The 14,414-nt window shown below is 41.9% G+C and overlaps 1 protein-coding gene across 1 annotated transcript in view; it reads right to left on the bottom strand.

Annotated features, from left to right (window-relative positions):
* Positions 1–12,013, bottom strand: part of LOC118323308 (C1q-related factor) — a 17,508-nt gene extending 5,495 nt beyond the window's left edge. The window contains exon 1 of the mRNA XM_035655256.1: positions 11,195–12,013. Within this exon, the coding sequence (XP_035511149.1) occupies positions 11,195–11,803 (609 nt within the window). The 5' untranslated portion in view covers positions 11,804–12,013. The remainder of the gene's footprint in view (positions 1–11,194) is intronic.
* Positions 12,014–14,414: the final 2,401 nt, after the last annotated feature.

Raw genomic sequence — 14,414 nt, 5'->3', positions numbered from 1 at the left:
TTTCCATGATAGATGCACAGAGGGTGAAACAATAAGTATGTGTGATTAAACCCCAGAGTCACGCCTGAACGAACAGAGGTCACCCTTTGACCCTGACCACTGACACCCTCCGTGTGTGTGTGTGTGTTTGTGTGACAGAGACACTAATTGTACATCTTATCAGTAGAAAGAAATGACTACTACAAAATGCTCTATCTGAAGTTGCAATTTTTAAGACGGGTAACTGTTTGTACAATAAGCTTTTCTTTGTCAAATACAGTACGAATAAAATCTATGTGCAGTGAAATAGAGGTTAGGAGAAATCAGCAGTGACATACAATGAAGGTCATAGACTGGATGTTGCCAGCATACAGTGTGTGCTTTTGTCTGATGAGCCAACATGCCTAATTAAATATGATCTGCCACAACAGTCATAAAAGTATTCTATACAGTGCAGTCTGTAAGTATTTGGAAAATACCACTGATGTGGTATTGCACTCCTGTAACAAAAATCTAAATAAACGCAGCAGAACCAGATATATCCTCTTTAAGAATATTCTGTTTTGACATTCCCCTTGTCAAAATTTGATGCCTACATTACCCACAATGCAATTCATCCACCAACAGTTTGGTTGGAGATTTGGGTGTGTATAAAAGTGGCTAATGTAGCTTTGAGCGACAGAGCTTAAGCAGAGATAAGGAGCAGGCTACACGGGTCAGGTAAGCTCACTTTTGCGCAGCTACCTCCACAAAAGGCTTTATACATATTTTTTCACATGCAGTAGTAATATCCAAGATGTGTAAATCAACTTTGATGTGTAAAATTGAGCTTAAAGCTGTAACAAGGGTGTTCACAATGGGTGAACAGTACGTCCAGTATGTAACATTTAGGAGGATCTATTGGCAGAAATGGAACATAATATCCATAGGCATGTTCTCAATAGTGTATAATCACACTTCTATGTAGGCTGCCATGTATCTACAGTAACCCAGAATGAACAAACACTGGCTCTAGATAGAGCCTTTTGTGTTTTTATGGCCACCGTAGTTTCTCCTACACATTTAGAAGGCTGAGCTGTATTCAAATGGTTGAAATCTGCAACTTCATCGCTAGATGCCACGGAATCCTATACACCTTTAAGACCATGCTTTAGGATAATGACCCTAAACATACAGACAACCAAGGAGGTTTTACAGCCAGTGTTCTTTATTGGCCAAGTCAGTCACTTGATCTAACTCCAACTTCATCATCAATTGTCAGACTAAAGGCAAAAAGACCCCAAAAGAGCAAGAAGTGAATCTGGCTGCAGTAGAGTTTTATAGCAGAACATCACCGGGTCTGTGGGTGTTTATGAATCATAAAGTGCAGATAGTAATGGACTGTAAAGAGCTCAGAGTTGAACATTGTCCTCATTCACTCAACTTCACCTAAAATCAACTATAAAAAGGGTTATAATTCCTCAGCTGTTCGCCCAATATGGATGTTAAATTAAAAACTGAAAGTTGGTGCTTTAATCTAATACGTATAGTTTCATTTGAAGTCCAGTGTGCTGGACAATAAAAGCGTGCCACTCTCCAAATGCTTACAGTCTGTACTGTATCTCAATGCTTTTAAATGGTTACTAACAAGGTGTCAGTCGTAACTTAAATAGAACAGAATCGAACAAAAAGATCATTATTTTTCTTGAGATGAAAAAGGAAAGTACTGTACATCCTTTAAAGTAGCCGCTGGTTAAATAAGCCAATTAGTCACTTAGTCTGGTCAGTGAGGTTGAATCAAAATCTATATTTTACGTGCATTTGAAGTGTTTTCTTGTGGCTCATTATCGGGTCTCCAAAGTGCACCCTGGCCCTTGCCTTGGCTTGGTGTTTTTCCACACAGCTTTAAATCGGGGCTTTTCGAGCGGGTGTCGACAAGCTGGCCCAACAGGCGGCAAAGAGGATGCCCAATAATTAGTTGGCCTATTTAAGGAGTACACACAACAGGCATATTGACAAATGTGAGGAGAGGCCAGCTACTGACAGAGATCTCCTGCACAGAGAGCATCACCGTCGCCAAACCTAACTGGGAGCCTGGAACAGATTCTCTTGACATTTAGATATATTAAAACTATAAATTATTTTAAAATTAAAATATTTTTTAATATAATTTAAATTCATGATTTAACGATTTATTTAATGAATCCAGTGTTTAATTGTATTTTTGATTGTTTGTTTTTTTTCTCCATTTTGGTGCCTATTATTGTAACTAGTGTTTCTACTCTCCTCAGTCACTGTGTTTAGTGCTGTGTCTTTTTCTATGGATTCTGTTCATGAAGCAACGGTTTATTAAGGATGTTAATATTCCTCTTATTGTCTTTTCTGCTACAATAGATATTGCTGATAATGCTAAACACTCAGCTCATGCTCTGCTGGAAACACTAAAGTGTGCAGAGGATGTGCAGAGGCGTGCTAAGTATTATTAAAATAGCTTGGATATTTAGTAGTTTGAATCACTGGTACAGAACATGATAACGTAAAGAAACATATTCAGCAAATTATTCCTTAAATGTGTATGTTTTTAAGCAGTAAATGGTAATTAAAAGCCAGTCATGGAGATGAGAACATTCCTTAAAAAAAACCTTTATTGTCTTAAGTGCTTTTCAGTCAGACCCACGACCCACACTAGAGTCCAGAGTGAGTATTTCCTGCACCACTACTATAAAAAGCATTTAAGTGGTAAGGTGCCATATCTGTGACATTTTATTTTTAACCTTGCCAAACCAAGCTGCATGCTACACTATGTTGGTAACATTGCATTACAAAACATTTCTTGACAACACTTCATCTTAGGTGAGACAACATTTCTGCTAATATTCCTCAGCAATCAACATTGCACGTTCTGCCGCAGTGTTTCCCTGTGTCACTTGGTGAGAAGAACAATCATACTATTTATTTATGACTGTTATTAACACTAATTTTCTATGATTCAATGTCACATACAGAAAGCCAGCCAGAACTGCAAAACGTTTCTCAAAACTTTCACCATAATAAAATAAAACATGTAATGACTTGCTGTTTACTGCACTTTCTTTTGTGAATAGGCCAATATTCTGCTGGATTTTTTATTAGTTCCTCTTAACTCATGAGAGACCTGGCACAGTTCTCTGAATGATTTTCAAAAAGAGAGAGCTCTTTACTTTGCCTTGAGCTCACCACATCGAATTGTGTAGCAGAAAGGAGCAAGGTTGACACTTCTTCAGCCTTCTTCTGAGTATTGTCAATGATTAAAAATGATCTTGTTTTTGTAATGGAAGGTAAAATGAATAAGAAAATGGAAAAACAGAGCAAGACAAACTTACTATATCATCCAAATCTCCAAAAGCGGAAGGTTCAGAGGGTGTCTCAAACTTTTGAACAACTTACCACGGACAGTGAAAGTCACGTTGGTGTGAAATGTGCGACTGCTATAAAGGCTAATCTGGATAATGAAATTCTGAGGAGCGGTTTTAAGATGCAGGAGTAATATAGAATATTGTACATTTTTTTATTGTTTATCCTCTTGATTAAATCTAGCACAGCTCATATCAATGTGCAAACAAAGCCTCCTGTTCTGATTCTGAGATGCTGGCGTCCAGTGCATATTAATATGATATGATGTGCCCTGAGCGTGCAAAGTCAACAACATCCTATTAGAGGGTTACCGCTTTGGGTTGGTGGGGGAGCGGGTGATGATGGCTCAGGAGGATTTGTCAGTTGGGATTTTAATGAAACTTTATCAAAATATTTGCCTTCCAAGTGTTCACACAGAACCTGGGAACCTCGGGCAATGTCACAGATGTGTAATATAGCTTAAATTATTCTCTTAATTTGCTCTTTAAGTAAGCTAAATTTAAAATGTCTTCAAGTGCACGATTGATGTTGTTTGTGAGGAGGAGTCTGATAATACAAATATAACATTTTCCTTTAGCAGACACCGAATAAGGAAAGCCCTAGTGAAAGCAAACTTCCCTGAAATCCTTCTAGTTCTTCCACAATGATATTTTTGTTTTGTTTTGTTTTGCCGCTCTAATGGTTTTTATCCCCTTGTGAATCCCCACTAACTGCCGCAGTATAGGCCTCCTTCGTTTGCTTTCAATGATAAGCACGCATGAATAAAACCTCTCATTGTTTTGGAAATAATGATCAGGGAGCTACTATTGAAGGTTTTTTTTTTTTTTTTGTCTCCAGTTCACACAAGGAACTTGTTAGGCATATGAGCCAGAGGTTCAAACCCAGGGTGTATGGCAAATGTATAGAGAGAGATGAGCAGGACAAACAGCTAACTGGCAGTGCGTGACCTTGATTCGGAATATGTAAAGGAACTTTGACAAGACAAACAAAGCATGAGGCTGTAAGCGTCGGCTCCAGCGATGGTAAATGAGGTGTCATGCAATGTTGTCTTCCTTGTGGCTGCTCGTGCGTGATTGCATCCGTCACATCGTCAACGTGATGGCTTTGATTGAATAATATTCTGTGAGTGGAGACACAGAAAATTCAAGGCTGTGCTTGGGCTTAATAGATAATGCGTGCCTGAAAATGTGAAGTGTGGATTCTTTTGGCTTGAGCACTTTACAACTGTGAATGCAAATATTACAGTCATCAATAATGACGTGTTTATGTGAAAAAAAGATGTGAATTTAGGGCACATTTTAGAATACTGCTTTATCGCTGCTCCTCCAGGAAGCTGTATTTCTTTTACGATCAGCCTCTATTCAAAAGGGCTTTTAAATTAGCTGCCCAGTATTGTAGGGTTTGATTGTATGACAATAAACCTTTACTAGAATGTTGTTTATGAAAATCACAAGTTTGAAGTTCTATCTGTTGTGTCTGGTGCAGGAGGACCTGTAACGTCCCACTGGGACAGCGATCCTACAAGAGGCTTTGTCACTGTGACAAGGACATGTCTCGTGGCTTCTCTGACAGGGATTTGTTGACTTGATGTTGAGCCTCCATTTTGGATCAACGAGTCTATTGGTCCTCTTTAAATCAAAGTGTACTGTCGTCTAATTGTGTTTGAACATTCCAGCCGTGAACTGCATGCTTAATAGCAGCTTAGATAGCTTGCCACCGCTACTGAGCCTGGGCCAGCATTTCACTGCACCACACATACAAACACACACAGATTGAAGGACAGACATACACATGCATTTTTGTGCACACACATACACACGGGATTGCAATTTTACGGAAATAATAGAACAGGGAACTACGATGGGTTGCAAGAGAATTGTTGTGTCAGAAAGCGCCAGGTCTCCCATGTGTTACAGGTTTATTTGTCGGAGGAACCTAAATGAAAACATGATAAGAGGAATGAAATGGTAACAGGAGATTTGCCATCTGTCAGACGAGAGTAGAAAAAGGCTTCCTGAATTAATTTCACCAGCTGTTCTCTTTGTACCTGCTCTGCTTCCTTTAAAACAGAATGACTTTACTGCACAAACCTATCGCGGTTTATGAAATTGCTTACATTAATGCTAAAGGTGAGTCTGGTGTCAAGCATTAGTTTATATGTACCACTGATACTTCCAAATACTGTAGAAACCTTCAAGAGGCCAGAATAGCAGCATTGTAATTCAGCAGTGGCAACAAAGAGACAGCTTCTCCTGAAAGAGCCACTGAAAGAGGCTCGTGAGAGGAAAACAGTGGTGGAAAAAAGAGGCATCAACTTTGACCTGCAATCCAGCCGCTCCTTTCTTTCTTGTGTCTGACTCATCACGCTCAGTTAATTACTGAGATACACAGCACTGTCTGCCTCTAGCCCCAAAACCACAATCATTGCTCGTAGCATTGTCTGAAAAGAGAGTTTTACTGCAAAATTTTCAACCTTTGTTCACACTAAAGCCTCTTTTTCCAGTGTGCTTCCTAGTAACCCTGAGGCACTGATTTTTTCCTTTTTTTGTTAAATAAAAAAAAGACTCCTCTAAAAGGAGGCAAAGTGAGTTTCTGTATAAGTGTTGGATGAGAGGCAGACTGTCTGTGACATACATTTTTCATACAATTCATCCTCTCTTACTGGGGTGATTGTTGATGTCTCACCCATATTCATTTTAAGGAGGGGGGCAGGAGGTGTTAAACACACTGAGTTATGTAGCAGACTGTGAGTCATTTGAATGACTTGCTGCTTTCCCATGAAGAGGGACAGGATAATCGTGGGTATCACTGAAAACTGAATTCAGGGGACGGCTAAATGTCAGGGGCGTGGGGAGAGACGGAGAGAGAGATGTTTGCATAAGAGGGCCAGGGGCACTTGTCTAACTCCCATATGGCCCTCATTATAATGAAGAAGCCTTGTGAGTCAACACCATAGCATCCTTGAGTCAGCCAGCCACAGGAGACAATCCATAGCCTATTTTAGACCGTATGTTTTTGCTCTCACAAAACACGAGACATTATAGCAGTATTTCATGAGCTACTTAATCTGAGATGCCAGTGTGGGGAGTGTGTGCACTCCTGGGCCTCTCTGTTTGAAGAGCTCAGTGTAAAATGTTTTAAAGTAATGGAATTATTACAGACAAGTGGTGGGCAGCTTTCGAACAAGTTTTGAAACTTCACCAATAAATGATAGATTTTCTTCCCTGTGCTTCAGATGACAGCCCGATGTCATCTTGACATTTCCAATCTGTGTGGTATTTCCTAACAACATGGGCCAATCTTCATTTGATAGCCCTCGCACCTAATTAGGCCAGCTCTAATGTTCCACTCGGCAGAGTGTCAAATCCAATGTCCAATTACACAGCAGATCAAGGCCAAAGGTCCGCCTCCACTACCTCTCTGGCTGATTATAGAAGAAATGCCACGGTATACATCACACAGAAAGAAATGGGTCTGTCAGAAAAAGGGAAAGAGACACACGTAGATGCACACGCACACATGCATGAACACATACACATAAGGGGATCAATACCGCAGGCAAAGAGGCTGAGGGACTGAGGGTGGCTCTCTAAAACCCAGTCTGTCTATTTCAGACAGAGTCTCTCTGTTACACTGGGCAGACACACAGAAGCCTCTCAGTGCTGAAGTCAGACCACGATGAAGAATAGCAGGTCTGAACATTACCAGAATGTTAAAATCAATCAAGTCTAAGTTTTGCTGTATCAGTGTGTATATAACTTTTGGATTTAAAAATACTAAAAATCTGTCACATTTACCTTGTGAAAAATCAATAAAGACCACAGTCCATCCTTAATGATAAGCTGTTCAATGGAATCTCTTTTTGTTATTCACACCCTTCTTTAGAGCATATGTCAATAACTGAATCAAACGGAGCAGACCCTCATCCAGATGGCTCAGCTCTTGTGTTTAATGTTGGGATTGACACCACATGCTAAACACAATGCGTGGGTTTCACCTGGATACAGAGCAACAAGATAAACAGCCTTGTGTTCATGTGCATCAGAGATAAGGAACCCTGTGGAGGACTCTATGATGGCGAATGGTTTGGCAGGGAAATGACACGCGACTGAACCTGAGCTTGAACACTTTAGAGTAAAAAAGAATCTCTTTTCTTTGAAGCGAGGTAAGTGCAATAGCAAAGTATAAGAAAAGGATGGTACGCTCTAACCTATTCTGTTATAGTGCAATGCATCACTTGAGAGCAATGAAGAATATTGATGGCATTGTGTGTTAGCAAATTGATTTTGGGATAGCGCAATCTGGATGCTGTTTTGCTGCTTTTAAAAAAAATAACTTTTCCTTCTCCTTTTAAGATGAAAACTTTCTGCTCCTTTAAAAAAGTGAGCTCCTGTAGACCTGGCATAGAGGAGAGATGGAGGGCAGTGCACAGTTGGGGTGGGTTGAGGCAGTGGGTTAGGAGGGTGGGGTGGGGGGGTGGAATAGCATGCACGTATGCGCGTGTGTGAGCATGTGTGGATGTGTGTGTATGTGAGGAGGAGACTGCAGTGGTAATTGCCAGGGAAGAGCCATGTGCACGAAGGACGTTGAAGCTTATTAAAGGAGGAGACAGAGTGATTATTCACTATGGTCCTCTTGAGAGACTGACGCTGAAGTCATTGCTTTTAATTAACTCTGAAACGGTTTTGCGGATTAATAACAATATTAAGAAGGGAATGGAGAGGAGAAGCGCAAACACATCTTGGATCTGGTTCAAGCTTTTTAATTACAATCAAATTGAGTTGATGGCACAATAGCACAATAACTATGTCTTTTTGGTTCTCTTTTCTTTCTCCCACTTCTACTGCGTCCAATGAATTTGTCTTCATTGTGCTATGTCTCTCAGGACGTGTCCAAGACAGGTTATAGCAAAGCATTTGATTTATTGGAGAGTTTAGGATTGGTTGGAATATTTGGCACACAGGCAAAAGAACAGGCGATGAAGAAGCCAAAAGAGTATGCAGAGAGGAACTTGGAAAGCGGATAAAGTGTGCTGTGCTGAAAATAGATTTCTTATTTGTTTGTTTACCAGGAAGCTCACTTTTTTGGTCTAGCTTAAAAAGTGTCAAAGTTCTGGGGACAGCATTGGGATCATTGTGTTGCACTCTGCCAAGTGAAAAGGGGAAGTAGATGAAGAGGAGAAGAAATAATGGATGTTGATGTTAGACACTGCTTGTAAGAACCCCTGCCTGGAGTGGGAGGAGCACATGCTGGAGTAAAATGGCACTGCAGGGCCTGGAAACCCGCTGCTTCACTAAAGCCAAAAGATGATAAAATACTAGTATTGTCTCCAATCCCCTTGGTCTCCCCTGTCCCAACTCACAATGTAGCTTTTTGCAAGCCTTAATGAGCTGAAGAAAGCACCACTGTGACTGTAGGAGCTTCAGTTTGACTCTCAGCACTTCATCAATGATGTAGCATAAGTTGGCCCAACATTTATAACCATTCACAGTCATTTACACAGACTAAGGCTCTGGGGCCTTCTCCATCAGCCAAGCACACAACCTAATAAACACCACAGCAAGAGGACTGCATCTTTATGTATAAGCTGTGAATAGGACGGAGGAGGACAGAGAAAGAGAGGCAGTTACCACTTTATAAACATTACTCGGGTCTCTGGAGATGCACACTGTGTGCGTCTAACTTAAGTACCTCCGCACCCTCCTCTTGGGAGCACAATGAAGTGGGAACAGAAGGCATTTTATAGGAACATATGTTCTTCTTCCCCTATTATATATCAATGCTTTTACGCCCACCCATAAACATTACTGTTGAGTGAGACATTATATTTAGAAGGCGATTGCTGTAATTCTCTTTTTCTTGCTGGGTGTGAACTTGGCGAGGGTAAATAATTAACCTCTAGACGCTTTGGTGAGGCTGCAGGTTCATGCCACAGAGCTGATGCCAACTGTTATTTTATCTCTATATATCACAGTCTCAGCACTTATAATAGACACTAGCAGTTTTCTTCTTTAATCTAACTCTGTGTTCATTAATTGACAGGGTTTTGTTTTATATGCCACTTGGCAAAACAAAACAACTTAAGAAAATCAGAATAAAGCAAAACTAAAATTATTTCACAGCCAGCAGACATGAAACATGTCGTGGAAGCTGCTTTGTCATGATGTGAAATGACAGCTGGAGGATCACATTTGTTGGATTTCTAACTTATATTTACAGTGCATCTCATCTTTTTTCTGCGTTTCTGACTGTAGAGCAAGCTGGTGATGGGGAACGATCACAGAATCTCTAAATGTTCATGAAATAGACAATAAATAATTGAGTACAATTCACTTTGAGATCATGGTGACAAGAAAAAAAGTGTAGCAGCTTTTGAAGCATTCAGTTACACAGCAGCATATGTGTGAAATGCAATGCCGACAACCCCTGAACTTTATCATGATTTTCAAGTCATACCTATATGTAAATAGTGCATTATAACACAGAATTTAACTTGAGAAAGTATTTATTAAGTATATAAAATGTGCATTTCCTTTAATGTCACTGAAATTAGTCTTGTAGGATCAAATGGGAACGCTGGTTTCTGTCACATAAAGCCTTTTTTAGTGTCATGTTTCTTCTTTTCTTTTTGTTTTCTTTACTGTAATACATTTTTGTTGTTTGTTGTTTGTTTTTCCATGATACTGTTGATAGAGATACAGTTGCAGCCTGAGCAAACAAAGCGAACAATATCTACAATAACTGTAGTGTAACATCCATCTTTTTACAGGCAAAACGCAATTCGGAGCCACTTTGAAGATAAGAGATCCGACGGCTGATCGGAAGGCTGCAAACTACACTGGCACACATTACCGACCTGAGAAGACCCTCCGGGGCGCAAAATAAAATTAGAGCCCCATTAAATGACGCATCAAAGAAGCCGAGAATAGATCACACAGACGTCCTAATGCGTTTAACACGACTGCTAAGATAGATGGAAGCAGCCGCGAACAGGCAACATCATCTGGTGCGCTTTTATGGACAGGTACGGTAAAAAAAAAAATTGTAAATTTCTGCAAAATGCCTAATATTTCCCCCTCCTCTCTTTACACTCAGAGCGCAGACAAGCCGCTAAAGCACACATAGTCAAAAGTTGTATGAGACAGAAATTAGGTGTGCACACTGGCTTTTATAATAATAATCATAATAACAATAATTATAGCCTCACAATAATAGTAATGCTTGGCTATGACATAACTCGGAATACTGTATAATCACTCATAATATACACTGAACAATTAATGATAAAATATAGTTATAGTTAATAAGTCCACCAGATTCTTTTTTATTATCTCTCCCGCTTTTCTACTCTAAAACACTGCAAATGCCAAGGCTTAGGCACAAACTGCCATTAAATTCCTCTGGATGTTAATCCTTATTCTGAAAAAAAAAACTAAACGTCTGATCGGTTTCTACATTTTACAGTGTAAAGCCAAAAAGATCGGCGAGCACTCCGCGTTCAGCTCAAACTGTGACCGTCCTTTGGATCGCGGTACACGGCAATGTCAGGACGCATCATACAAAGAGGGGACGCGGGTTGCAACCAGTCAACACATCTTTATCTCCAGGCGCGCTGGGTGCCACAGCTGTGCGCTCTGGGCTTTGGCCGACGCGCGGCAGATGCGCACGCTTGCCTCGCAATGTCACTTTTTATTCCCTTGCTTTATAAAAAATCTGCTTCCTACACTGTGGCTTTTGCAGAGAGAGCAGAGAGGCGGCAGCAAAGGAAGAGGAGGAGAGTGCGTATCAGAGGAGTCAGGTATGCTTAGGAAAGGAAAGTCAGAAAAAGTTTCAAAGCACTAACCTGGCCATTTTTGCAGAGATCTGCCCACATGCTGGTGCCGTCCCCTCCTCTCATCAGCACATGGTAGATGAAGAAGTATGTGCCAGGTATGCTGCAGATGAACTTGCCCGAAATGCCATCATAGTTGTTGCCTAGGTTGGTGACCACGTCGTCAAACTTGAGGATCTCGTAGCCTTCGTGGGGGTTCTTAAGCCCTGCATAGAAGGCCACCCGAGGCACTGTGCTGTAGGTGGCCGTGCTGATAGCTCCGTTCCCCCCCAGACCCAAAATCCCAGTCCTTCCCTGATCTCCTCTGTCACCAGGAGGCCCCGCTGGTCCTGGTGGCCCAGGTTCTCCCGGTGGTCCTGGTGGTCCCGGCTTGCCTGGCCTGCCAGGCTTCCCCTGTGGGCCCTGCAGTAAGGTGGAGGGTGGAAGTACGTTGCTGTGGTCGCTCAATGCCTCTGCCTCAGCCTGGAGACCAGTGGAGCTGGTGCTGCTGGCTGGAGTGCCCTTGTTCAGGTAGGGGTCACACACCATACGACAGGTGCCCAGCATCTCATAGTGGCTGGCATCTGTACCCACAGAGCTGACGAGCACGGGGATGAGGACCACCAGCACCAGGACGAGCATAACCCCTACGGCAGCCGCCACCAGGGTCTTCCTCCCGATGCTGAGTCGGGGAAGGGGCTGCGCTGCCAGCGTGGGTCTCCCGGGGGCAGAAATGGTGACTGCTTGGTGTGGGGAGCCTGTCACCGAGGAAAGGGACCCAGGGATCCCGAGAAGAGTTGCAAGAGGACCGGCAAGTGTGTGAGGGTGAGGCAGAGACCCACATACACTTGATACTCCTCACTGCTCTGCTCAGTCACACTGGAGTCAGCAACCAGTCATTCACACATGCATAAAGACCTAAGGAAAGCCAAGCATACACAAGGAGACATTCAGAGCGTACTTACAAACACAATCTGACTTGTGAGAAGAAGCAACAAGGATGCAGAGCCCAGAGGAATGGAGTGAGAGACAGAGGGAGCGAGACAGAAAGAGAGAGAGAGAGAGTGGGTGAGTGTGAGAGATATAGAGCAGCCACTGAATCTGTGTGTGCGTGTGTGTGTGTATGTGTGGTGAGTTTGTGGTGCCGGATTCTCAGGCTTGGCTTTTTATACGGCAGAAGCAGCGGAGCCCCCCGCCCCTCCCGGCTGCTCCCCCATTGAGCGAGAGGTTGGTGTGGTTACGTCCCCTTCTCTCTCTCCAGTCACTCAGTAAAGGACTCTCATCACACTGCATCTCTTCTACCACTCTCCTGAACCACCGAGAAGCCTACACAACTCCCCTGACCATCTTGGTCCCCCTCTCTTTCATCCTTCTCTTTTCCTCTCTCCTCACTCTCCCTCCTTTTCCCCACTTTTGGTGTCGTTTCTCGCTCCCTTGCTTTCTCCTCTCTCTTATCAGCATCCAGCCTCTAAAAATAAAGATGGAGCTGTGGAAATACTTTTTTTTTTTCCTGGAGGTGGGTTCTAGAAATTCATGCATACTGTATGTGTGCAGACACAAGACAACACTTAAATCTGCTTTGCCAGGAAATGCCAGCAGCTTCTCAAATTAAAAAAAAGGTGCTAATTATAAAAGTCAATGCCAAGAATGAACTCATAAACAGCTTTAACAGTATAATACAAATTAAACATGCAACCACACATGTAGAAGAACTGTTTGAACACTTTTTTTTAAATGATCTAGGTGGCAGGTCACATAGGACCACTTTTTAAGGGTAAAAGCAGGCAATCTGCCCTCCGTTAGGGGCCACTGACAGTGACACTCTTCTGCTGTTATTTCATTCCCCTTTTTGTCTTTCCCTTGTGTCAATAACCCTGTTTCTCCACCTGAATGCGCTGACACTGTTTCTTATTGGTGTCTTTTTTTAGGTATTGATTTCATGGTTTTTATCAAATTAAGGGTCCTGGTTGGGAGAAAAAAATCTATATGCAGCAGTGATGTCATTTGTTTGACATTTTCATCCCTTAGAGTGATGAATGGTAAAGTAAGAAAGCAAATGACAAAGTCTGTATATGGCAAACAAACATAGTCATCATATGAAATATGTGTTATGTTCGTAGTAAGGCCGGTCTTTATTGTTTTTGGTCTAATACCGTTCAGAACGCAAAATGGACAAATAAATCAAGTTGGATGGAGAGAATACGGTACATCCATGTGAACATGAACTGCCGATTTCAAAAAAAGTGTTCACATCAACCTCACAGAGGCACTGATATCTCTGGCTCACAAAACTGAAGCCAAACCAGCTGGTAGCTCAACACCACACACAATCCAATGATGTGCAGTTTAAGGTCACAAAAATTGAATATATCAGTTATATTCAGTCTGTTACAATCACGTCTGGGAAGTAAGTATCTGGTGCTGTTTTTGGTGTAGCTGTTTCAATGAGTCAACATATGACTGTTTTGAACCTGTAGTCGTTAAATATCATCTTCAGCTTTTTCTGTATATCATTTTCCTGTTCCTGTTGGTCATGCCTTCGAGGACACCAAGAGTCTACAGGTTTTCAGTTCACCAGTTGTTTTCAATAAGTTCAACCTCTCTGTGTAAACTTGTGTTAATCAGTGTAAATCAGCTGGTGTAGTCATTGGTTGGAATAAAAATCTGCAGACTCTTGGCTTTCCACGTCACATTGTTGACTATTCCTGGCTTAGAAAGGACTGTTTGTGCCAGAGCTGAACCGAGCTCGTGTGACGGATTGAGATGGATCAATGAGCAGGATGCCTGACTATTTGTCACCACTACACTTGACATATCACCAGTTATTTTTCTGCATTTCTCTCTCTTCATCATCATTAAACTTCAGCTGCAAACTTATGGCATCACCAGTTGGTTGTCTAATTTATCACTGAGCAGAGTCTGTGAGATATACCCAAATAACTGGCACACCAGGTGTGCCTGCAATGCATATTTGCCTTTTTTTGTTTTATTCCTCAAAACAGACATGGAGTTTGCCTATATGAGGAAGCACACAAGCCCTAAATTGGTTTCGGGGTTTGTTTAGGGGGCCATTGTTTGTTCTTCACACCTGCTGGCTGTAACTGCCAGTCAGATCACTGTGCCCCAAATCTCTAAATCTCTGAACCACAGAGATCAATGCACACCAGAGAGGACAAACAGAGTGCGAAAGCGATGAAAGAGAGATGAGAAAGATGGGGAGACAAGAAATAGAGAGGCACAAGGGGAGCGAGAA

Source organism: Morone saxatilis, unplaced genomic scaffold, assembly GCF_004916995.1.
Source record: "Morone saxatilis isolate NCDOM2014 unplaced genomic scaffold, NCSU_SB_2.0 Contig14, whole genome shotgun sequence".
In the NCBI taxonomy this organism is placed as follows: Eukaryota; Metazoa; Chordata; class Actinopteri; family Moronidae; genus Morone; species Morone saxatilis.
Note: the sequence above shows the minus strand (reverse complement) of the source record. Positions and strands in the feature narration are given on the sequence as shown.